The sequence below is a fragment of the Arabidopsis lyrata genome, assembly GCF_000004255.2.
Source record: "Arabidopsis lyrata subsp. lyrata unplaced genomic scaffold ARALYscaffold_3, whole genome shotgun sequence".
Classification (NCBI taxonomy): domain Eukaryota; kingdom Viridiplantae; phylum Streptophyta; class Magnoliopsida; order Brassicales; family Brassicaceae; genus Arabidopsis; species Arabidopsis lyrata.
The window spans coordinates 6,725,506-6,750,633 of NW_003302553.1; the positions used below are offsets into that span (position 1 = coordinate 6,725,506).

Genomic DNA, 25,128 nt, shown 5'->3' on the forward strand with positions numbered 1-25,128 from the left:
ATCATCTGGCATTTCCATCCAGATGGTCCATCTAAGCGTTCTATCTAAATATTCCATCCAAATGTTTCATCTTAATGTTGTTCGTTTCAATTTTTAGATGTTCATTTAGATGGAGCATCTAAATGAACTTTTCTTTATATGCTTAATTTTTATAAATTTCATCTAGATGACTTTAATAAGAAAGGGATGACTAAAATACTCATACTTTTATTCTAATTATATTTTAATCTTAATCTTAGCTATATTAATTTAATTATTGCTCTAAAATATATTTACAAAGAAATAATTTTCAAACTATTATTTTAACATAGAAAAAATAATTATACGGTTTTGGCAGGAAAAACCATGATTTGCGGGTTTGGCGAAAACATGATTTGCCGGAAAATATGATTTTGCGGTTTTGGCGGAAAAATATGATTTGGAGAGAAAATATGATTTTAAAGGAAAAATTAAGTTTTGTGGTTTTAAAGTATCAAACACATGAAAACATATTCATTCCTCAATTAAAGAATTCAAATCGAGAAGGTTTAAGAGAGTCTTACAACCTCAATTTCTCTTTATCTCATTGTCTCCTGGAATTTAAAAGAACAATTGATCACATCAATGAATAAAATAAATAACCAGAAGAAAATTTGAGGCATTCTCAGCAACAGACATCAATAAAAAAGAGAGTAACCAACAAACTCACTTTCATCAGCCAAAGCCGGTGATCGAAGCTGCAAAAAGAGAAGAATAATCCATATTCAAATTTGACTTGAGAATTGAGAATTTGATAGATGCAATCGATTTCAATTAACCATAAAAAGTACACACAATGCAAAAATTAAACTAAAGATTACATCAGAAATTGTTCAAACCAACATCAAATCAAATCAACATGTTAACAAAGGCATCTCCTTCAATTGATCCCAAGTTCTTGGGCACCTTAGCTTCCAAAATTGTAGCATTGGATTTGAAGATGTTCATTCCATACACAAATCCATTGAAGGCAAGAACTCTTGCAAGATACACTCCAGCAGAAGCTTGCTCTTCAGACACACTGATTTGTCTCTCAGCATTCATCTCTGTAATCTTCTTGACTTCAGCCAAATTCTTCTCCAATCCGTCATCAATATGCTTCTTCAACTCCGTAAATTTCTTGTCACAAGAACGCCGCATGCCGCAAATCTAAGAATTTGATGATGCAAGTTTGACTTCAATTAACCATAAACAAAAGTACACACGATTATTCAATTCAAAAGATTAAACAAAATTAAGATTACACAAGAGATTATTCAAAACCATCAAAGCCAACATCAAAGCAACATCTTCTTCTCTTTAGTATAAGAGATTAAAAAAGCCATCCCCTTCAAGCGATCCCTCCTTCTTGGGCAATAGCCGGTCTATGGCATAAGCGATCGCTATGTGCATATTTTGTCCATGCCATATAGTATTTTTTGTTTTTAAGTTAATGTTTTGCTAATTTGTTTGTTTTTCATTTGTTTAAAGATTTAGTTTCAACCATATATTATGTAGGAGTATTATTTTGTAGTAATCATGTGGTTCCACCATTTTTCGTAGATGTATGAAATAATTTGAACAAAAACTTAAAAATATTAGTTTTGTTATCGTAAAATTGATATATTAATTAAATTTATGGTGTTAGCATCTTTATATCATTTGTGACAACTAAATAATACAAAAATATTTGCATTATTTATCATTTATAAATTTTAAATAAAACAAAAAATTTATATAACAAACTACAAGAATTTTTTTAAACTTGTTTGTTAAATATCTAATTTTTTATTTTCTCTTAGGACACTATAAATGTTTGGACCGGTCCTGCTTGGGCACTTTTATGGCTTCTAAGATGGTAAACCCAAAATCTTCTTCTTTTTTTGTATGAATGAAAAATTTGTTTATAAAAAAACTATGACTAAAATGTATGCATCCTTAAGAGAGATTTTTTTTTTTTTTTTTTTTTTTTGTCATCTCCTTAAGAGAGATTTTTAATTAAAGAGAACAGATGATCTTTAAATTAGTAAAACAAAGCTAAGAAGTATAACGGCCAAGAAATGCAGACTTCAAATCCTTGCTCGAAACCATTCACAATTATCCAATTTAGTTACCTATAAACAAATATATGAACGAATATTGGATAATATAAGGAATTAATTTTTTTTAAAAAAATAATAATAATATAAGGAATTAAACGTAGCATAACATAATGACTGAATTTGTATACTTACAGAAGCAGTGGCGGATCTTGAGATGGACCAGGGAAGGGGAAACTTGTGTTCTTTGAGCTATGTTCAAGAGTTTGTTTTAACCCGTCTCTTTGCTCATGCTTTCTTTCTGTGGAATTATTTCAGCTGTGTCGGCTCGAGAAGCAATCACTTCAGGTTAGAATTTTTACTGAAAACAAAGATCAATATATACCTATCAAAAAGAAAAACACACTCTTAAGTTTTGTCACTCTCTTTTTCAAATAGCTTGCACTGGTGAATCCTGTGGGGACTGATGGAAAAGCTACACAAGTCCAAGATCAAAAGCCTATGCAAAGCTTTGATCTTCTCTATAGGTATTTTCTAGCATCACTGTTGGAGTGATCTCAGTGATGAAACTCTAGAACCATTTGCCTCTTGTCAAAATTTACACAAAGGTTTAATATTGGCTACAGATAAGAGATTAGAGTTGTATGATAAGAGAAGCAAGCGTTGGTCACTATAACCTTGTCTCTTCAAGAACTGGTACTGCTCTTTCTCCTCCTGACAACTTTCTTCACAGTAACTTTGTTGTCGCTCTTCTCTTTGTCGTCTGTACTATTCACAGCTTTTACAGAACTTGGTTGGCTTCTCATGCGCAGTATCTCACCCTTTGCAGAGCCCAAGTCTTCCTCGAGCTTTTTCACTTTCTTCTCTAGCACTTCCCTCTCTTTTCCTAGACTCATCACCAGGATATGTGCATCTTCCACATTTTCCTTAGCTTCTTTTGATGCATTCTTTGCCTCTCCTAGTGATCTTTGAAGTACTTCTTTCTCGTCCTCCAAACTCGAAGCATGGGTATTCACCTTCTCAAGCTCTCGTGACAGGATTGATGTGTTCTTGTTCATCTCATCTAAAGACTTTACCGCTTCTTCGAAGTCTGTTTCAAGGGATTTTCTCGCCTCCCTGTCCATCAAGATCTGCTTTTCCATTCCTTTCACCTCTTTGTTCAACGACAAAACCGTCTTTTTCTCCTCTTCCAATTCCTTGTTAGTGGTTTCAACTTTCTTGTAAATCTCCACTAGTTCCTTCTGGAGGCTCTGGTTCTTGACAGAAGACTCTTTGAGTTCATGGGTTACTCCCTCAAGCTCGTCTTTAGCTCTCTTCAGAAGATCTTTCTCCACTGCAAGTTCGCTAGCCAAAATCTCATTTTTTTGTTTTTCCGCATCGAGGTTCTTTTCATATCTTTCCTTAGCTTCATTCCATTCTGCGTGAACTATAGCAAGCTCTGATTCTAACTTTGAACACAAAGCTCTTGACTCATCAAGCATCTTTTCCAGGTCAGATACTCGATCTCTAGATGCCTGCAGTGTTTTCTTTGTTCCTTCAAGTTCATGTCTCAAATTTTTTACAGTAGTCAGTTCTATATCCAGCATTCTCTTTGAGTCTTCGTACTTCTCAGTCAAGTCAGCAACTTTGTTTTTATTTTTATTTACATCATCAAGCGCACGATCCAGCTTCTCATGTAGCTGCTGAATCTCCTGCTCTTTCCTGCTGATGAGCTCCGCATCAGCCGCCGCTCGTGTCTCAGAAGTCAATTTCAAAGCACTATAATCTTTTGAAACGCCATCAAGCTTCTGGATAAAACTCTCTTTCTCAGCCTCTAAAGTTCTTGTTTTGGTGTTTAACTTCTCAATCGCAGAATTCTTAGACTCCAATTCACTCTGATTATTTGTGAGTTCTTCGTTCAGCTGTTTGATGTCTAAATTTGCTTTGGAAAGATCTCGGCTAATTTGAGTGTAAGCAGAGTTGAGATTCTTCAATTCTGATTCCTTTTCTGCCAGCAATGCATTAATACGTTGAGCTTTTTCTTCACTATCTTTCAGCTCCAAACTAAGCAAGTTGATCCGATCTTGTAGCCCCTCAACCAAATCAAGCTTTTCTCTGAGCTTTGTTTCTAGTGCCTTTTTGTCTTCGCCAGCCTTTGACAGACTATTTTGCAGACTTTCGATTTGAACTCTAAGCTTCTCACATAATTTCTTCTCGCTACTTAGCTCCCGGCCTAATTCTGTCACCAAATCCTTTGCAGAATTCAACTGGTTGATCAATGACAACTGCTCCTCTTTTGCCTTTTCTACTTCCTTTTTCCGCTCTTCCTGCTCATGCTGCAGTTTTGCTTCAAAATCTTTCTCCTTCAACACTAATGCTCTTTCTCTGTCTTTCAACTGGCTCTTCAGCTGTATACCATGGTTATCGGTAGCTTAAGTAACAAAAGGATCAAATCCAGCAACGAGATATTCACAACCTCAAAAAGCTAAAGAAACAAAAGAAGAGAAGCTTGAACTAAATGATATAACTACCTAGACAAGAACGTTCAGCCACAAATTGTAAAGCAAAATCCTTAAGTGCGAGTAGCTTACAGATTCAATGGTTTCTTCAGCCGCTTTTGTATCTTGCAGAGCCAGTGCATAGAGTGCACCAAGAACTCCAGCACTAAAAATTCCAAGACCATTTAGAAGAGACAGAAATGGATTTGAGGACGTTCTTTCACTTACTACTGCAACCTATCCACCAAACCAATACTGATTCAGTAAAAGTACCAAGCACTTCAAAACACATTGATTCTCAATTAAAGAATTCAAATTGAGAAGGTCTAAGAGAGTCTTACAACCTCAGTTTCTTGATCAAGCTTTGATGTCTCTATCTCATTGCCTCCTGGAATTAAAAAGAAGAACTGATCACAGCAATGAAAGAAAGATAACCAAAAGCAACATTTGAGCATTCTCATCAAGGCACTAGAGACCATCAATGCAGTAAGAAGAATAAAAAAGAGAGCAATCAAAAACTCACTTTCATCAGCCAAAGCCGGTGATCGAAGCTGCAAAAACGGAAGAACGGAGATACCCACAAGAAGAAAAGCCCTCCTCTTGACGGAATCAGCGTCATACTCGTACCCATCTTCCTGGTTTAAAGAAGCCAATGTCGTTCGCCGGCGCTTATTACTCGAGCAAAGAAGCCCAAACTGCGACGGAGAAGGAGAAGAAGAAGGATACGGAAAGAATCGAGAGTGGAGAGGAACAGAAGGGACGAAGCAAGAGCCCCCTATGAGGAAACCCATCTTCGCCGCCAAGTACTACTAAGAGATTGGAAATGTGTGGCAAATGAAGCAATCCTAAATTCACAGGCCCAAAGCAATCCTAACTTCCTTTAGATGTAGTGTGACCTCGGATAATCTCAAAGAAGAATGATTACACAAAACTCAAAACTATCCTTCGATTTCTGAAATAAAATATCTAAAAATCCTACGAAATTGGGTAATCAAAGGTTGAAACTTTTTCCTTTTGAGGAGGGCAATGGCATATCTGCAATTTTGGAATAGTTCGGTGCTTTGTGTACATAACTTACCAATCAAAACTCGCCAGCTTAGACTTCCCTGCCTCGTTATCCTCAATCTTTGGGTTCGCTCGGTTTAAGAAAACACGTGAGCCTCACGTGCGTCTTCTTCCGCTAATCTATCTGACCCTAACTTTCTCATGTTTATTTATTAACTGTTCTGTCTTAAAACCACCGACGGCGACTTGAAATATCGATTGCTCGGCGTTGGAGTTTGGTCGCCACCGGACTGTTACATGTAAAACACGATTATAAAGATGGTGTATATATCGGCGCGATCCATACTCGCGAAGCGAAGTGTCTCGACTCTACCTTATCTCTCTCAGAGATTTAAACAAACAGGTAATGTGCACATTTTGTCCCTCTTACGCCTCTTTGTCAATAAGCGAAATGTCTTCTCAAGATTGACATTTAGGGTTTTAGGAGAAAAGGGATTTGAAAAAAAGTCTAAAGTCGCTTCCTTTGAAGTAAGAAAACGAGAAAAGGTTTTGATATGAACATTTGTTTTATCCATGAATTTGCAGAGAATGAGATTGTTCAAATGTTTAGTATTCCGAATCATGAGGAATCTGAGAAGCCTCAAGAGAAGTGGAAATTATCTAGGAAAGATCCGTCAGTGCGAATGTTGGATGAGAGATTCATTAGGATAGTCAAAATCTTCAAATGGGGACCTGATGCTGAGAAAGCTCTTGAGGTACTTAAACTGAAAGTTGATCATCGATTAGTTCGTTCGATTCTGGAAATAGACGTTGAGATAAATGTCAAGATTCAGTTTTTCAAATGGGCTGGTAAAAGAAGAAACTTTCAACATGATTGCTCCACTTACATGGCCTTAATACGTTGCCTTGAAGAAGCTAGGCTTTACGGTGAAATGTATAGAACGATACAAGAGGTGGTTCGTAACACATATGTTAGCGTTGGTCCGGTAGTACTCTCTGAGCTTGTGAAAGCATTGGGGCGAGCTAAGATGGTTAGTAAAGCTTTATCGGTTTTTTATCAGGCGAAAGGACGCAAGTGCAAACCCACTTCGAGCACTTACAACTCGGTAATTCTAATGTTGATGCAAGAAGGACAGCACGAGAAAGTCCATGAGGTTTACACTGAGATGTGTAACGAAGGTGACTGTTTTCCAGACACGATTACTTACTCTGCGCTTATATCCTCGTATGAAAAACTAGGTCGTAATGATTCTGCGATAAGGTTGTTTGATGAGATGAAGGATAACTGTATGCAGCCTACAGAGAAAATATACACCACGTTGCTGGGAATATACTTTAAGGTGGGTAAAGTTGAGAAAGCTTTGGATCTTTTTGAGGAGATGAAACGAGCAGGTTGCTCGCCTACAGTTTATACTTACACAGAACTGATAAAGGGACTTGGCAAAGCTGGGAGGGTAGAAGAAGCATATGATTTATATAAGAACATGCTTACAGATGGATTGACTCCTGATGTTGTGTTCTTAAACAATCTGATGAACATTTTAGGCAAAGTGGGTCGATTGGAGGAGTTAACGAATGTCTTCAATGAGATGGGAACATGGAGATGTACACCGACTGTTGTTTCATACAATACCGTGATTAAAGCTCTATTTGAGTCAAAAGCACCTGTTTCGGAAGTGAGCTCTTGGTTTGATAAAATGAAAGCAGATGGTGTTTCCCCTAGTGAATTCACTTATTCGATCCTTATAGATGGTTATTGTAAAACGAATAGAGTAGAGAAAGCTCTGTTGCTTCTTGAGGAGATGGATGAAAAAGGTTTTCCACCTTGTCCTGCAGCGTATTGCAGCCTCATAAACGCTCTTGGAAAGGCAAAAAGATATGAAGCAGCGAATGAGCTATTTAAGGAACTAAAAGAAAACTTCGGCAATGTAAGTTCTCGAGTATACGCTGTGATGATCAAACATTTTGGGAAATGCGGGAAGCTCAGCGAAGCTGTAGATCTCTTCAATGAGATGAAGAACCAAGGAAGCGGTCCAGATGTTTATGCTTACAACGCCCTCATGTCAGGAATGGTAAAGGCTGGTATGGTAAATGAAGCTAATTCGTTGCTTAGAAAGATGGAAGAAAACGGTTGCACCGCGGATATAAATTCGCACAATATCATCCTCAATGGATTTGCGAGAACAGGTGTGCCGAGGCGGGCTATAGAGATGTTTGAAACTATGAAGCATTGTGGTATTAAGCCTGATGGTGTCACTTATAATACTCTTCTTGGATGCTTCGCACATGCTGGAATGTTTGAGGAGGCTGCAAGACTGATGAGAGAGATGAAAGATAAAGGATTTGAGTATGATGCCATCACTTACTCATCTATACTTGACGCTGTTGGCAATATGGATCATGAAAAAGATGATGTTTCATCTTTGTAAGAGTTGATTTTTCTACTTGGAATAACAAGATTAAAGAAGTAGAAGCTGAAAAATTACTACATTGTTTAAGTTTTAGTCTAATCGAAGATTAATGTATGATTTGAAAAATATAAACACTTGAATCCAAAATTGATTACAAGAAAGAAGCTCAAGTATAATTAAGATTAAAAACTTTAGAAGAAACAACAAATCTAGCAGAGAAAGACTTGGAAGACACATCAGGATCTTCGTGATATGCGATAGTTCCATCATTCTCGAAGTTTTGGGAATAAGTGAAAGGATCATAACGAAAACGATGATCAAAGATCTGACATTTCTTGTTTTGCTTCATCATCATCATCTTCCTCCATATCAATCTCCATTTTGAGATCTTCAATCTCAAAACATCTTCAGACAGATCTTTGATCCGATCGTAACTGCAAGTCTTTGAACACATTAGGTGTTTCTGCATAGCACCATTAGAGAAGATGAAAATAAACTTGAGATATGTTTTGGTATTAAATAGTGTTTTCGATCTTATGATATGTTTGAGGATCTAATCTCTTCTTAAGGAAGTGAAGAATGATTTGTTTAGTTAACACATAAAAGTATCATTCTTGTTACAACTTGCTAATCTTGCAATCATATATATTAATTAGTAGTACATCATATTTTATATATATATATATTTCTCAATTTGAAACATTAATCACTATAGATATACAATTAATGACTATCCATCGTATTTATAGGGCAATGAGTAAGTTGGCATATAAAAATATTTGCCGTTTTGTTTATACGTTACACAAATTAGTCAGGTTTCAGAAATTGTTTAATAGGCCAGTAGTGAGTAGATTTGTTTCATTTGTGACATAAAATCTACTGTAACACACACAGACACAGCAATATACATGTAAATTTTCCCGCATTTTCCTTATTAATTCAGATGATTAAACACTAAACAGGTAAGATCAACACATTAAGAAAAATTAGAGGGTTGGATCTACACATCTAATTTGTTAAGAAACAAACAATTATCTACTGTAATATGGATATGTCGTCAGACAAACAAATCAGAGAATTTTCTGGCCCATATTTAGAGCCGAGTAAGGTTTTCCGAAGCCCATATATTGGCCCATTAGTGTGGCCCATATATTGGCCCACTAAATCTCACCAATAAACATGCTCTCATGGTGAGATTTAGTGGGTATCAGCCTAATAAAGAAAATAAAAAAATCGATTTTGGGCTTGATATTGGGTGAAACGTCTCAATTCACTAAGACTTTTGGATCGGTTCTTCTTGGCCACATGTGACGCATTCATTGGGCAAAAAAAAAAAATCTGTGTTTATCATTTCATTTCTCTTCTCTTCGTCTCTCTCTTCTTTCCGTTTCATTTTTTTATTATTATTTTAGTGATACCCATTGAGTTTCACCATTAAACATACAAATTTAACAAAAATCTTTTTGAGTATCATAGATTAAACAACTAATTAAATTAATATTAAAAAAATTTTAATGATACTCAAAGGGGTTTATTAATAAACATGCTCTCAGGTTTAGGTCATAAACCGATAAAACCAACATCCGTGTGGAACCACGTTTCGATCTTTTAAATTAGGGGGAAAGTGGACTGGAACTTCCTATTTGTGTAAACCGAAATCGAGGTTCGAATTCTGTGTAGTTCTGGTGCTATATGAAACTTTCGAGGGGGACACAGATCATTTACCCCTTTTCTTTTCTATCGACGGAAGAAATCTGCAAGTTACCGAGGAAAAAGGAAAGAGCTTTCGTTGGTCGCAGGTAACCCAAGTTATATATATATATATTGATTTAGAAGATCAGGAAATGGTGAAAGATACACAGTAAGCTCAAACCCTAATTTTCTATTCCATCGATCCTTGTTTGAGAGTTGAAAACCAATGACGAAGATGTCTGATCTCTCTATAGATGTGTTGGAGGAGATTCTTTCTAGGGTTCCGGTGACATCAACGAGAGCAGTGCGATCTACTTGCAGAAAGTGGAACACTTTATCCAAAAATCTGAGCTTTAGAAAGAAGCACCTTGCTCAAGCAGCTTCAGCACTGAGAAGAGAAGGGGAGCTTCAGGCGATTGTGTTGTTAAATTTTAGTCTTTATTTGATGAGCGTCAATCTCCATGGAACTCACAGCGACGACTTTGATCCATCTATAAGGTCTAGAGGTAATCTTATTAGCTTAAACGATTCGGATATACTCAAAATCACTCGAGTATATCACTGCGATGGTTTAGTGTTATGCGTCACAGAAAACTACACTAGGCTCGTGCTTTGGAATCCGTATACAGGGCAAACTCGGCGGATCTGCGCCGAACTCAGATCCGCTAAGAACAGTGGGTACTTGTATAATCATGCTCTCGGATACGACAAGAGCACCTATAAAGTCTTGAGGTTTTGAAATGTTTCCTCCGGGATGTATGTGCACGAAATCTACGATTTAAACACTAATTCATGGAGAGTTCTTGATGTCACTCCAGACTTGGATGTGGAGTTTGATAATTTTGGCCTGTCTTTGAAAGGAAACACGTATTGGTATGCTACAGATAAGGAATCACGAGAGGACGTTCCTGGTTTCTTACTCTGTTTCGATTTTACGACAGAGAGATTTGGACCGTGTCTGCCTCTGCCTTTTGAGTCTTATTCTGAAGATGCCGTGACTCTATCCAGTGTTAGAGACGAGCAGCTTGCGGTGTTGTATCAGAACTGTGATACTTATGAGATGGAGATTTGGGTAACGACCAAGATTGAGCCTAATGCAATGTCCTGGAGCAAGTTCTTAGCGGTGGATATGAATCCATTAACTGGGTTATGGTTCTATGGTGGTGGGAGTTTCCTCATTGACGAGGAGAAGAGAGCCGTGGTTGTTTTTGATGAAGATAAAAATGTATCAGAAACCAATCGTAACACAGCTCACTTCATTGGTGTGAATGGTTACTTCAGAGAAGTGGATCTCGGAAAAATTACAACAGGCAAAGAGATGGTTTTCCCGCATGCCTTCTCTTATGTTCCAAGTTCTGTGCTTTTTGAGTCTGGATCTTATGAGAAACGTTAAAAGCTGTCTTACCTTTGGCGTCAACTTTACTTGTTTTCCTAATCGGTTCCAAGTTTCATGTCATCTCCTTTGGCACCAGCCACCAGCTATGCTTGAAGAGTTTCCGGTGAGATATACAGTTTTTTTAATCTATTTTAGTCAGTTATGTTACAAACTAAGTCTGATTCTTGTATTCTTTCCTACCATTAAACCAATAAAATTTTCTCCTTACCAATAATTGGGTTATTACTTTGTGCTTCCACAGTGTTTTTCCATTCGATCGATACAAGAGCTTTTGGATTATTGGTTTGGTTTTTATTTCTTTAATGATTAGGATTTATTTATATTAATATATGGGGTATTATGAATCTGGTGGAAGACTTTTTGTCTTTATGAAAAAAAAAAACACACCACTCTGTTTCTCCTCCTTGGTTGGGAAGAATTAGCTTTCTGTTGTAAGTCCCTTTTAAATCCTACTTGGTTGTTGTATTCTCCAAAGAGACATAGTTGTTCGATAAAAACAAAAACAAGTTGCTGCAGTACAATGGTTTTCCTCGAGAAGATGGCGTCTGGTTCTGTTATGTGTCTTGTTTTGGGTAATTTTGGCATGAAAGAGCCAACTTTCAGTTTGTAGTCATTGTCAGCATTACTTTCTTGGTATTTTACTATTTTTTGTGTGTACAGTTGTTGCTCGGAAACTTCAACGGACAAGACTTCAAATTTGTCCCCCAGCGTAGACTTGGACTTTTGAGTTAGACTTGACCATAAACGAGAGATGTCTTGACAACCACTTTTGAGAGATATCTTCCAAATTATCCATCTTCCAAGTTTCAGATTTTCTGAAACTATGTGGTCAAATGGCATCTTTCTCATTTTTTTTACTTTGTCTCTCTTGTTAGGACAATCATGTTGTGAAACAGATACGCTACTGCAGGGTCAGTACTTGAAAGATGGGCAAGAGCTCGTTTCAGCTTTCAATATCTTCAAACTCAAGTTTTTCAACTTGGAGAATTCAAGCAACTGGTATCTTGGAATTTGGTACAACAATTTTTATCTTAGTGGTAATAAGAAGTATGGTGATATCCAGGATAAAGCTGTTTGGATTGCTAACCGTAACAATCCAATTTTGGGACGCTCTGGAAGCCTCACAGTGGATTCTCTTGGCCGATTGAGGATTTTAAGGGGAGCATCAAGCCTGCTTGAGATAAGCTCTACGGAAACCACAGGAAACACAACCCTTAAGCTGTTGGATTCTGGAAATCTTCAGCTCCAAGAGATGGATTCTGATGGATCGATGAGGCAGATTCTGTGGCAAAGTTTTGATTATCCAACGGATACCCTTCTTCCTGGTATGAAACTTGGTTTCAATGTTAAGAATGGGAAGAGATGGGAACTGACATCATGGCTAGGTGATACTTTACCTGCTTCTGGATCTCTTGTCTTTGGGATGGATGCTAATATTACAAACCGGTTGACCATCTTGTGGCGTGGAAACATGTATTGGGCAAGTGGGCTCTGGTTTAAGGGTGGGTTTTCCTTGGAGGTATTAAATGAATATGGTTTCCTCTTTTCCTTCATTTCAACCGAGAGTGAACACTATTTTATGTATTCAGATGATCACAAATTTGCTGGAACATTTTTTCCCGCGATAATGATAGACCAACAGGGAATTTTGCATATATACAGGCTTGACAGAGAGCGTTTGCATGTTCATTGTTCTCCTTTCACTTTGGATGAAGACATCATTGTTATATGGATTGTTTGCACGCTGGTTGCATAGTCCCAGATGGGCCGAATGGGTTAAGGTATTCTTTTAGAGAGACAGTATCGGCTTTCTCAAGCAATGGATTTATACTTAATGAGACTGGTGGAAGGTTTAGTTCAGCTGATTGCCATGCTATATGTATGCAAAACTCTTCTTGTATTGCCTATGCTTCTACCAATCTGGATGGTACGGGCTGCGAAATCTGGAATATTGATCCTACCGACAAAAAGTCGTCTTCTCAAGTTGTGGAAATATATATATAATCAGCCTTTTATTTAAGTGTCATTATAACTGCAGCAAATCTATGTGTATGCTAAGTTTTCTGGAATACAGGAGTTGTAGTAAACCAAGGGCACGAAAAGGCGGCAACTTGGCTAGTTGTTGTGGCATCACTATTCCTAATTATACCTGTGACTTGGTTTATCATCTATCTTGTTCTAAGGAAATTTAAAGTAAAAGGTAAAAATTTGTATCAGAATCACTCAAATGCTTCCTTCTCAATTGTGCTCTCTTACTAATAAATTCACCACTTTTTGTGTATTTTTGATCCAGTAAGTGTAATATTTCGCGGGATGTTCTACTTTTTATGGGGAAAAGTCATTCCACAAAGTAAGGCTTCAGCTGAATAACTTTTGTGCAAGTATGTATGAAAATGTCCATGTTGAATTATTGTATTTGTGATTTTGCTAGCGATTGGTTGCATACGGAGGAGGCTTCCAACACTGAGGGTTGGTTCAACAATAGACCAAGAAATGCTACTACGTGAATTAGGAATTGATAGGAGACGCCGAGGCAAGAGAAGTGCAAGGAAGAATAATAATGATTAGCCTCCTCTGATGCAAACAAGCTCGGTGAAGGAGGTTTTGGTCCTGTATATAAGGTAGTCCAGATTCTTCAGATTTTGATATAAACTTGAGCAGTTTTTGATGTTTCCGCTGCTCTCGTAAAGGGGAGTTTAATAGATGGGGAAGAGGTGGCTATCAAAAGACTATCATTAGCATCCGGGCAAGGATTAGTGGAGTTCAAGAACGAAGCAATGCTTATTGCAAAACTTCAACACACAAATCTTGTTCAGTTGCTAGGATGCTGCATCGAAAAGGATGAGAAAATGTTGGTTTACGAATACATGCCCAACAAGAGCCTTGACTACTTCCTCTTTGGTGAGCTTTCTATAAAAAGCTAAAAGTTCATAGAATTCCATCTGAAAAATTTCTCCAAACCTGTGCAGATCCCTTGAGGAAAAACATTTTGGATTGGACACTGCGGTTCAGGATCATGGAAGGGATAATTCAAGGGCTTTTGTACCTTCACAAGTACTCGAGATTGAAAGTGATACACAGAGACATCAAAGCCAGCAACATTTTACTGGACGAGGATATGAATCCCAAAATATCCGATTTTGGAATGGCTCGGATATTTGGAGCGCAAGAATCCAGAGCTAACACCAAAAGAGTTGCTGGCACATTGTAAGTTAAGACCAGAAACAATGATTCTCTAATCATTCATAGGCATCAATTTCTGACTAATTCTCTTGTGTTGATATTATGTGCAGTGGATATATGTCTCCGGAGTACTTCAGAGAAGGACTGTTCTCGGCGAAATCAGATGTATTTAGCTTCGGAGTTCTAATGTTGGAAATCATTTGTGGAAGGAAGAACAATAGCTTCCACCATGACTCAGAAGGACCTCTGAATCTCATAGTTCATGTAAATAAGCTTAACTTCTACTTCTCTCATTTGTTAACATTATCAGCTTGCTTGCTTTGTCCTTGAATCTCTGAAACTCTGTTTTTCAGGTGTGGAGTCTGTTTAAAGAGAACCGAGTTCACGAGGTGATAGATCCGTCTTTGGGAGATTCTGCAGTTGAGAACCCTCAAGTGTTGAGATGTGTTCAAGTTGCTCTGTTGTGTGTACAACAAAACGCAGAAGATAGACCAAGTATGTTAGAAGTTGTGTCGATGATATACGGCGACGGCAACAACGCTCTTTCTTTGCCTAACGAGCCAGCTTTCTATGATGGTCCTCGGAGAAGCTCTCCGGAGATGGAGGTTGAACCACCTGAGCTGGAAAATGTATCGGCAAATAGAGTTACCATCACAGTGATGGAAGCAAGATGAGCTAGTGAATTGCAGAAAACTGATTGTATGTGAATCTCATAGTTTACTTGAAAGTTTGAAACATTTTACTTCTAGTTGGATAATTCTGACTGATCTTATGAGACTCAAAAGTTATCGTTTTCTCGTTATGTCGCTTGTGAATTTGAATACAAAATTAGACTTTCCACGTGGACACGCTTCTGTGGCGCGGAGTGATAATCGTGTGGATATAACCTACCACTATATATATATATATATATATATATATATATATGATCGTGCAGAACAAGAATCAAATAGTCTCTAAAACTCGAAGAAACAGAGAGTTTTGGGGATTAAGGAAGCTATTTCTGTTCTCGTCGAGTTTCAGGTCTAGCCCTAACCCTAAAATTCAGCCATGTCGTCCAAGCAAGGTTATTATTCTCTTCCTCCTCTCATCTTTGTTATCTCTGTTCCAATCAATCGTTTTGCTTTCACAATTTTTGTTGATATGTGGCATCATTCCTGATTTGGTCTCAAAGATTCTATTAATCTTGTGTGCTTCTTAACGCATCGAAAATTCAAAAATCATGTTTTTATTTTATTTTACATGGTTCCTTGGAAAACGTCATCAAAATCCAATATTTTCTGCGAAATGTCATATGATTCTTGATTGATAGGTTAGGACTCTTCTTTTGCTGTTTCAGGAGGGAAATTGAAGCCTTTGAAGCAGCCTAAGTCTGGTAAGAAGGAGTACGATGAGGTATGATCTTTTTTACAAACTCGCTAATAACCCTTTTATCTTGGATCGTTTTAATGGTTTTACTCTGTTTCAAATGTAGCACGATATGGAGTTAATGCAGAAAAAGAAGGATGAAGAGAAGGTAGTTTCCTTAACCTTAGTTTTGATTCATTGAACCATTTTCATCAGAAATTGATTGCTGATGATCTTGTTTACGTGATGAAAACAGGCACTTAAAGAACTCAGGGCCAAGGCTTCACAAAAGGGATCATTCGGAGGCACAGGACTTAAGAAGAGTGGAAAGAAATAAGACTAATCTGCCTCAAATGTAATCTCCCCTCAAATCTCCTATCCTATGTATGCTTGTCAATGTACCATGACTAGTTATAACTTATAACCATTAAAATCATGTTGATGATGTAGAAGTAAATATAAATCTAAGACTTGCACACCTTCTTCAAAATTCTGCAACTTTCATTAAGGTTTTAGTTGTTGCAAGCTTTGATTAAACCAAAAGGATCATATGCATGCACCAGCATTAACAAAAAACAACCGATATTTTAATAGTCAAACCAAAAAAGATTACGACTTTAGAAGTCCCAAAAAGTTTGCAACTTGAACCTTCCCATCAAACACTTCCTTGGCTAAAATCCTGAATCCTGTCACCACGAACATTTAAGCTCTCCATTGCATTCTCCAACCCAGAACTCATCTCAGCCAACACATGAGGATCATTGTAATGTTGAACAGCTTGAACAATGCTCCTAAGCTTCTTAAACGGATCAGGACCATCAAAAACCTCAGAACCAACGAAAACTCCATCACAACCAAGCTGCATCATCAAAGCTGCATCAGCAGGAGTCGTGATCCCACCTGATGCGAACTGAACCACCGGAACCCTACCCATCTGCTTAGTCTGAGCCACAAGATCATACGGTGCTGATATCTTCTTAGCAAATGTAAACACCTCATCATCATCCATGTTGTTCAAGACTCTAACTTCACCCATCAATGACCTAACGTTCTTCACAGTCTCTGCAATATTACCTGTTGCGGTTAAATCTCCTTGGATCCTGATCATAGCAGCACCTTCTCTGATTCTCCTCAAAGCTTCTCCTGTATCACGGCAACCACAAATGAACGGAGATCGGAAATTGTGTTTGTTGATGAAATGATCTTCGTCCGCTACAGAGATAATCTCGCTCTCGTCAATGTAATCAACCGCAAGAGATTCCAAGATCTGAGCCTCAACGAAATGACCAACGCGAGCTCGTCCCATCACAGGTACAGACACAGCTCGTTTCACCTCTTTGATAAGAACCGGATCCGGCATACGACGAACACCACCGCGAGATCGAACCGGATCTGAGACGATAACAGAACATGCGCCTGCGGATTCAGCGATCTTAGCCTGGTTAACAGAAGAAACCTCAACAATGGCGCCGCCACGAAGTACTTGAGCTAATCCAACCTTAACAGAGAACGGATGGTTTTTCTTCGCGTCGGTGATGGCTGCGCCGCTGTAGAGAGTAACAGCTCCTTGTTCTTGATCAGTCATAGCTTGATCCGCCATTTTTAGGTTGTTAGAAACAGAGAGCTTTTCGCCGGAGAAATGTTGTTTGTTAGTAACACGATCTGAGACGAGAACGAGAAAGCTGCGTGGAAAGTGAGGAGAATTATAGAGAGAATGGAGAAGAAGAAGAGTGTGGTTTGGTCTAGAAGCTTCTGAGAATGTTCGTCGTCACTGAGAAATTGATTTTAGGTCGCCGGTTAGGGAGAAACAGAAAACGACGTCGTAGAGCAAAAAGAAGAAACAAAGTGGGCTTCCATGATGGTGATGATGATGATGGACCCAAGTAGACCACTTATTGTTTATCTTATTTAAGAGCCGTTGGATGTGAAGAGAACACGTGGCGGATTAGTGTGTAATTCCCGTCCAAAGATATTTTGAAATGATTAGTTTGATGGACACGAGTCAAAGAAGAAAGCAAAGCATGAAAAATTTTACGAAATAAAGGGAGTGGTATATCTAACAACTGTCTTACTTCGTGGCCCACCATGTTATAAATTGTCACGATACTAGACGACGTCGTTTTTAGTGCTCCTCACGTGTTTCAGGTTGTTGGTTCTATACATTTTTACAGTTTTGAAGCAATTTTTAATAATTGAGTACGTAAATCTTACTCTCCCCTACTCTGCCACTACCACTGAGATTATAATCATACTATAAAGTTATGAATCTTGTAGGATTTAATATTGTTAGATGAGACAAAATCAGTCGGCAATAAAAAAAAAAAAGGTGTAAAAGTTGTTTTTTAATTCGTCATTACCTTATATGTAAAGTAGAAATTAAAAGATGATATTTGAAATATCATTTTTCCCACTTCGATAATCCGATAATTGGTTGATGACATATGGTAAACAAAATTGTTTGACATAAAAACTTGTGATGTTTTGCTTGTGGTTACTGGCTAGACCAACGATTTGTTGTTGAGTTTTAGGCACGAGTAAATAAATGGTGGGAAATCGATTAAACACACATATGAAGCTATGTATGAAAACAAATATCTCTTCTTGACACATGCAATCCAAAAATTATCGGAGAATGACGACGTTTTATCTAACCATCTATATGGAAGACCATTTATGTTCAAGCTTCGAAATACACTTGTTTTTTTTTTTTTTTGATAAGCTTCGACATAAACTTGAGCTAGATTTGAGTAGTAATTATATTTTCTTCGATTGCTTTTTGAGATAGATATATTTTTTTTTTTTTGAACAAACTAGATAGATATTAATTATGGTGACATTTTCTCTCTTATTCTTCGTAGGCATATAGACTACAACAAATAACATTCACGACACATTTGTTTTTGCCAAATTCAAACTTGAAAATCAATAATAATCTAACATAAAAACAAAGCTACTCCACACAAATCCAAATTTAAATTTAAAAGCTATCATGATCACTCTATAAAACAACTTTTACTTATAAGTGTGAGTATAATTGGTCAAATCAACTAAAAATTTACCATTACTTTTGAATTCAAAAACGTTATTGATTGCTTTAGCTAATATTGAATCAAAATAACTTTATTCAGTGATATTATCAATATTTATTTGACGAATGTAAATTTAACATTGTAAAAATCTTTAGTATTTATGTTATCCCTCCGTATGAGTTTTATCCGAAAACCGGGTTCTAATTAATTTAATTTAATTTTAGAAAAAAATCCAAACTATATGGATAAATCAACTACCTTGGTAGTTTTCATAAATTAATGTAGTTGACAAAAAAAACTTTTAATACAAAATACATAAATTAGTAGTAAAATAATAATATATTAACTTTGTATAGTAAAGTAATTAGTAATAACTAAAAATATAATGTAATCCAAATCCCATAAAATAATATATGTAAAACCATGTCCACAAATCTGTGATTAATAATTAGACTTAGAGGAATTAAAACGACATATAGAAATGGAGTTTAAGGGAGCGTCAGAGAAAGAAAGAAACAGCGACCAATACTCTCCTCTCTCTGCGCTTTAATTTGAACTTGTGGAGAGAGAAAGGGTTAGATAGAGAGATAGCGAAAGAGAGAGACACAGGAGAGCAAACTTCGTCAAGGGATTGTGGTTAAAGATCCGATTAAAGGATCCATTTGGAGCTCCGATTCGAGCTAGAGGCAATGAACGGAAGACAGAGATCTGGCGCAGCGGCGGTGCACCACCAGAGACAGCTTTCCGATAACCCTCTCGACATGTCTTCCTCCAATGGCCGATGGCTTCAATCTACTGGTCTTCAGCATTTTCAGTCATCCGCCAATGTAATCTCAGAATCTGATCCTTTTCTTCTCCTCCTCCTTATCTTTCCATCGATTCAAAAATTTAAATTTCTATGAAGTTTCTAAGAAGATCTGTTAGTTCAGGAGAGAAAATTCTCCGATCTGAAGTTCTGGGCAAATTTGTTTTTGAGTTTATTATGCATTTTCTCGATGAGACTTGTGAACCCAAGTTTAGTTTATGAGGTTTTTTTAAACTTAATGGTGGGATTATGAACAGGATTATGGATACTATGCTGGTGGACAAGGAGGTGGTCAAGCAACAAGAGGATATCAGAATGCTCAGAGAGGGTTTAATGGAGGAAATGAGTTCTTTGGGGAACAACCAACTACTCCTCAATACGGTGCTCGTCCAACGAACCAAAGGAAGAACAATGATGAATCTGAGTTTAGTCCTGGGCTCTTAGATCTGCATTCTTTTGATACTGAGCTTCTTCCTGAGGTAGGCTGTTCTTGAATTTTTTTTCCAGTGATTGGTGTTGGTGTGCTTTTTGACTTTTTAGTGACTCTTTCTAATTGCCATTTACATATCCGAGTATGAAAAAAGACCTGCAATTCAAGGTTTACCTTTTGTTTAAATGTCGCTGCATTTAGGTGGCCATCCATCCATTAAATTGATTGCTTGCTGGAAGAGTGGACTCCTTACACAGTACTTTTAGGTCATCGGACTATTTTTAGTAAAAGAACCTTTTTTCTTCTTTTTTTCTGTGACCATATTATGAGTACTTTTCCTCTAACCAATTTGGCAAACATGGGTTAAAAACCTACAATAGAGCTGGTTATTTGATTCTCTGTTTAACATGAAATAAAATTCGTGAATTTCATTTGTGTTTGCCGTTATGGTTATATTGTGTAGGCTTTTAACTTGTTATCTTATCAGCAGATTCCAGTCTCTAGCCAAGTAGATGGCTCCTCACTTTTCAATCCTAATCAAGGCCAAAGCTTTGATGACTTTGAAGCTTACAACAAGCAACCTAACCGAAGTCGCGTGTTGGCTGAAAACTTGGCTGCTGAGAAGGAGAGGATGAATTCTGTTGCAAAGATCAAAGTCGTTGTATGTTTTTCGTTCTTTCAGTCCCTATAACGAATCACTTGAATATGATGATTTTACCGCCTTGTATATTGTTAATACTAATACTTACCGTATTGTCTGAGAACAGGTGCGTAAGCGACCACTTAACAAAAAGGAGTCGACAAAAAATGAAGAAGACATTGTTGACACCCATGCCAATTGCTTAACAGTTCATGAAACTAAACTTAAGGTCAGTCTCTGATGGTTTGGATTCATGCAATCTCAGTTGTCCGGGTCATCAACATAGCAAGACACTAAGACTGATCGATTATTACATTATTTCAGGTCGACTTAACAGCTTATGTTGAAAAGCATGAATTTGTCTTTGATGCCGTGCTAGATGAGGAAGTATCAAATGATGAGGTAAGTGCTGTTTGAAAGTAACAGGACTGATTATAACTCTGGAGGAAGCCTTATTTACATAATAATGCTTATTTCTCAAATTTCTGTAGGTATATCGTGAGACTGTGGAGCCTGTAGTCCCCCTAATATTTCAGCGCATCAAAGCCACTTGCTTTGCATATGGTCAAACAGGTAATTTATCTCCAAGGAATCATAGATACACAAAATCACTTTCCTGGAAAATTTAACAATCTAATAGCAAGACCTTAAATCTACCATCTAAAGTATATGGCATGCGTTTCTACCGTGAGTACTGTGGGAGGTTAAGGCCTACTCTACTTTTCCAAACTGTGCATGTCAAAGCCTCTTCAATTTCATTTTGAGAAACGCGATAATCAACATCCACTTATCAGAAGCAGTTACTAGTGTGCTTTAACTATATAATTACCATTTTCTCTATGTGAACCATATTCTGTTTTATGTTTGCCTCTCAGGTAGTGGTAAAACCTATACTATGAAGCCTTTGCCTCTTAAGGCTTCAAGGGACATCTTGAGGTTGATGCACCACACATACAGAAACCAAGGGTTTCAGTTGTTTGTTAGCTTCTTTGAGATTTATGGAGGAAAGCTATATGATCTCCTCAGTGAGAGGAAGTAAGTTGAAAGACATCTTACACGGTAATATATAGTGACTGCAATGCTTATTATGTAGCTGTATTCAAACTTTGTTTTACCTTAATAGGAAACTGTGCATGAGAGAGGATGGTAAGCAGCAAGTGTGCATCGTTGGTTTACAAGAGTACAGAGTATCTGATACAGATGCTATTATGGAGCTTATTGAGAGAGGAAGTGCAACAAGAAGTACTGGAACCACTGGTGCAAATGAAGAATCCTCTCGTTCACATGCTATACTACAGCTCGCAATCAAAAAATCAGTAGAGGGAAATCAGTCAAAGCCCCCTCGCCTCGTTGGCAAGCTTTCTTTCATTGATCTGGCTGGAAGTGAACGTGGTGCAGATACAACAGACAATGACAAGCAGACAAGGTAACACTTTACACCATTTCTTATAGCGACACTTTTTAAATTGTTCAGTGTGAATAATGTTTCCGACTATTTGCTTACATGAGTTATCTATATCATATGACACAGGTTGGAAGGAGCAGAGATCAATAAGAGCTTACTCGCCTTAAAGGAATGCATTAGAGCTCTGGATAATGATCAAGGTCACATCCCTTTTAGAGGCAGTAAGTTAACCGAAGTTCTTAGGGACTCCTTCATGGGAAATTCTCGTACTGTAATGATATCGTGCATATCTCCAAGCTCTGGATCATGTGAGCACACCCTTAACACCTTAAGATATGCGGACAGGTTGGTTATACTCTTCCCTTTTGTTTTCTTTATTCATCATATGTGTGTCTCATAAAATTTTGCATTCACTATGCAAATTGTAGGGTTAAGAGTCTCTCAAAGGGAAACGCCTCTAAGAAAGATGTATCTTCATCGACCATGAACCTACGAGAGTCCACAAAAATTCCTTTGTCTTCTGCACTTCCAACTCCATCTAACTATGATGATGACGTGAATGAGATGTGGACTGAAGAGAACGATGAATTTGATGCATCGGATTATGAGCAAGATAAACAAATGTGGAAGAAAAACGGGAAGCTAGAGCCATCCTATAACGGTATGGCACAGGAGAGAATTCCGAAACCTACTATTCAGATGAAGTCAAGAGACATGCCAAGGCCCGATATGAAGAAGTCAAACTCCGATGACAATCTAAATGCACTTCTGCAGGTAATATTTCACTGTTCTTCAGAAAAAAGCCTCCTCTGTTTTATACCATCCTTGACACTAGAATCTTTTTTCATGGGATTTACCAGGAAGAAGAAGACCTTGTGAATGCACACCGTAAACAAGTTGAGGATACGATGAACATTGTGAAAGAGGTATGAACTTGGTCAGTTGTTTTCGTTTCTGTAGCTTAAGCTAAGATTCTCTAAAATTCCTTTTTTAATTACCTGCGCAGGAGATGAACTTACTGGTTGAAGCGGACCAACCTGGAAACCAGCTAGATGGTTACATTTCAAGACTGAACACAATTCTATCGCAGAAGGCTGCAGGTATACTCCAACTACAGAACCGTCTTGCTCATTTCCAGAAACGCCTTAGAGAGCACAACGTATTGGTATCTACCACTGGGTACTGACCTATAATCACTCTCTCGAGTAAATACCGGTCCTTTTATCGACCTCACCCCGGGTTTTGCACTTGCCCCCTACTGGCTTGGACTTGAGATCAGAAGTTTATCTGTTTACAGCCTACTGAGAACTTTACAGCAAAGAGTTATGGATGATTACAGAGTTTCTCATACGTAAAAGGATATGCATTCTGTTCTTGCCGCCGCACTTGAATTCTATCAGATTCTTGTAATGGATTTGTTGCAGAAGATGAAAGACCTATGTAATATTGCATTTGTGCTATTAATGAGCTTGCCTTCTATTCTATACCATACTTAGTTCTGCACACCATGCCCTATGATCCAATTGAAAATTTTGCTGATCGGTTTCCGGGAATGTATATCTCAAAGCATGAGTTATGATTCTCCAATCGATGATTGAAAGCTTCAAACAGTATCGCCATGAACAGTATTGTTAATCGTTTGACAGCATAAGTTCTTGGAACTGAGAAACGGAGTCACTATCAAGTGATGTTGGTAAAACATGAAACAAATAAATAACAAAGCAGACTAATAACCAAACAGATGAAGAATACGAAAAGACAAAGATTGTAATGGCTTCAGAGTCTCTGGCTAGGTCAAGAGTAGAGATCAGTGAAGAACTTGTCAACGATGTTGAGATACACGGGACTTCTAATACGAGAATAGTAATGAAGTGCCTCTTCAACGTCAAGGGCTTGCTCTATATCTCCTGTCTCAGTCATAAACATCTCGTTAATCTTCTTCTCCATTGTATCGCAGTCTCTTGATGAATGCGAAGAGCAAGCTTCTGTTTTCTTCACTTGATAGTATTGTTCTTGCTCTTGAACCATCTGCTCCAGCTTTAATGGACCTCCAATGCTGTTTTTGAGATCAGACTCCCAGATGTTGAGGAAACTTGCGTAGATATTGTCGGCATGGAGAGAATTTGATCTGCAAAATGTGCAGGAGAAGTGAGTTTTTGGTCTAGGAAGTTTCTTACCTGTTCGGAGAATGATGGACTTGAGACTGTTAACTGTTCTATGAAAGAAACTGTTTGTTTTCTGAAACATCTCTCTTCACTGCAACTGATATGTTCTTGTGGGCAGATCAATGCTCTCTTCACATATATAAATCATTCACTGCAACTGATATGTTCTTGTGGGCAGATCAATGCTCTCTTCACATATATAAATCATTTTTTAGTCATAGATATCAAATTATATGTTTTATTAATGTGTTGATGTTACTTTAGTTTCATAGTATTTTGCGAATGTATCTTTTGTGTCTATCACTCAGCATCAAAAAGGCTAAAGTAGAAATTTGTCATGTCTTGGAATAAAACCTTTCTCTTTTTTTTTTTGTTTTCCCATGTTTATTAATATGTCTTTTGCTTATCCGAAGATCTTAAATTAAAGTGAATAGTACTGGCTTAGTTTTGGATCACGTCTATGGAGAACACCGATAATCAAGGAACCGTACTCTTTGTGAATAATCATGTTTCATAAGTTTGACCATTGGACCTACTTCATGTGTTCATTTGAATAACTAGATATTCTAAGCTATTTCTTTCAACCAATCAAACACTAAAAAGTAATAATAACTGGATTATTGGGAGGCCCATTCATTCATTGTATATCATCATCTAATCACAGAATTTCATATTCAAGCACTTACACGCCCTTGAAGGTTTTCCATAAGGCCTACTATTTTATATGGATGTTTTCCCCGAGATCTCTCCAAGCTTAATAGAAATAAACAATAATAATAACGAGCAATTTAAAATTTACAAGTTAGGTAATTGTCAAGCACAATCATGCAAGAACAAACCTTAAAATCTGCTTTGTAATCAAACAAAAGGACACGTGCATATTGTCACGATGATGTATAAGTTCCACGATTCACCAATTATATATCACGTTACATAAACTGACAAAGCATTTGTTGCATGCCCTCAAAATTATGGAATGATAAGAAACTGAACTAAAGACCAACCTTTAGGTAACTTATGCGTATAAAAACTTATCACCATAAGATCAGGACAAACTGACACATCCCTTGATCGGTTTGGTCATAAAAACAATTTCTACATCAAGAT

General features: G+C 37.4%; 9 protein-coding genes across 9 annotated transcripts; 6 read left to right on the forward strand and 3 right to left on the reverse strand.

Annotated features, from left to right (window-relative positions):
* Positions 1-2,595: 2,595 nt before the first annotated feature.
* On the reverse strand, positions 2,596-5,422 carry LOC110229716 (MAR-binding filament-like protein 1). Its single transcript, XM_021030448.1, has 4 exons — positions 5,037-5,422; positions 4,858-4,901; positions 4,607-4,750; positions 2,596-4,423 (listed from the first exon to the last, which is right to left on the reverse strand). Exons 1-4 carry the CDS (start codon positions 5,302-5,304, stop codon positions 2,723-2,725), a joined length of 2,157 nt encoding a protein of 718 aa, XP_020886107.1. The 5' UTR covers positions 5,305-5,422; the 3' UTR covers positions 2,596-2,722.
* On the forward strand, positions 5,218-8,057 carry LOC9319037 (pentatricopeptide repeat-containing protein At3g16010). Its single transcript, XM_021030450.1, has 2 exons — positions 5,218-5,921; positions 6,104-8,057. The coding sequence occupies exons 1-2, from the start codon at positions 5,837-5,839 to the stop codon at positions 7,945-7,947; spliced, it is 1,929 nt and encodes a 642-aa protein (XP_020886109.1). The 5' UTR covers positions 5,218-5,836; the 3' UTR covers positions 7,948-8,057.
* A 1,448-nt stretch (positions 8,058-9,505) lies between these two features.
* Positions 9,506-11,242, forward strand: LOC110230019 (putative F-box protein At3g17620). The gene has a single exon (XM_021031586.1). It carries the CDS (start codon positions 10,376-10,378, stop codon positions 11,012-11,014), a length of 639 nt encoding a protein of 212 aa, XP_020887245.1. The 5' UTR covers positions 9,506-10,375; the 3' UTR covers positions 11,015-11,242.
* LOC9319038 (putative F-box protein At3g17400) lies at positions 9,848-10,360 on the forward strand. Its single transcript, XM_021030984.1, has one exon. It carries the CDS (start codon positions 9,848-9,850, stop codon positions 10,358-10,360), a length of 513 nt encoding a protein of 170 aa, XP_020886643.1.
* Positions 11,243-11,320: 78 nt separating the features above from the next.
* Positions 11,321-15,002, forward strand: LOC9319039 (G-type lectin S-receptor-like serine/threonine-protein kinase CES101). The gene is given in 11 exon segments (XM_021031587.1): positions 11,321-11,589; positions 11,678-12,735; positions 12,738-13,020; positions 13,090-13,217; positions 13,311-13,367; positions 13,449-13,580; positions 13,583-13,638; positions 13,708-13,918; positions 13,987-14,224; positions 14,311-14,464; positions 14,554-15,002. Coding segments are annotated over 10 exon segments (2,475 nt in total). The 5' UTR covers positions 11,321-11,589; positions 11,678-11,840; the 3' UTR covers positions 14,875-15,002.
* A 116-nt stretch (positions 15,003-15,118) lies between these two features.
* LOC9319040 (translation machinery-associated protein 7 homolog) lies at positions 15,119-16,004 on the forward strand. Its single transcript, XM_002882928.2, has 4 exons — positions 15,119-15,266; positions 15,540-15,595; positions 15,675-15,716; positions 15,804-16,004. Exons 1-4 carry the CDS (start codon positions 15,251-15,253, stop codon positions 15,882-15,884), a joined length of 195 nt encoding a protein of 64 aa, XP_002882974.1. The 5' UTR covers positions 15,119-15,250; the 3' UTR covers positions 15,885-16,004.
* Positions 16,005-16,027: 23 nt separating this feature from the next.
* Positions 16,028-17,414, reverse strand: LOC9319041 (pyridoxal 5'-phosphate synthase-like subunit PDX1.2). Its single transcript, XM_002885076.2, has one exon. It carries the CDS (start codon positions 17,145-17,147, stop codon positions 16,203-16,205), a length of 945 nt encoding a protein of 314 aa, XP_002885122.2. The 5' UTR covers positions 17,148-17,414; the 3' UTR covers positions 16,028-16,202.
* Positions 17,415-19,043: 1,629 nt separating this feature from the next.
* Positions 19,044-23,345, forward strand: LOC9321189 (kinesin-like protein KIN-13B). Its single transcript, XM_002882929.2, has 12 exons — positions 19,044-19,403; positions 19,639-19,860; positions 20,302-20,472; positions 20,579-20,680; positions 20,776-20,853; positions 20,943-21,024; positions 21,327-21,486; positions 21,575-21,877; positions 21,983-22,201; positions 22,285-22,630; positions 22,717-22,782; positions 22,863-23,345. Exons 1-12 carry the CDS (start codon positions 19,266-19,268, stop codon positions 23,040-23,042), a joined length of 2,067 nt encoding a protein of 688 aa, XP_002882975.1. The 5' UTR covers positions 19,044-19,265; the 3' UTR covers positions 23,043-23,345.
* A 102-nt stretch (positions 23,346-23,447) lies between these two features.
* LOC9319042 lies at positions 23,448-24,146 on the reverse strand. Its single transcript, XM_002885077.2, has one exon. The coding sequence runs from the start codon at positions 24,101-24,103 to the stop codon at positions 23,651-23,653; it is 453 nt and encodes a 150-aa protein (XP_002885123.1). The 5' UTR covers positions 24,104-24,146; the 3' UTR covers positions 23,448-23,650.
* Between the last annotated feature and the right edge of the window lie 982 nt (positions 24,147-25,128).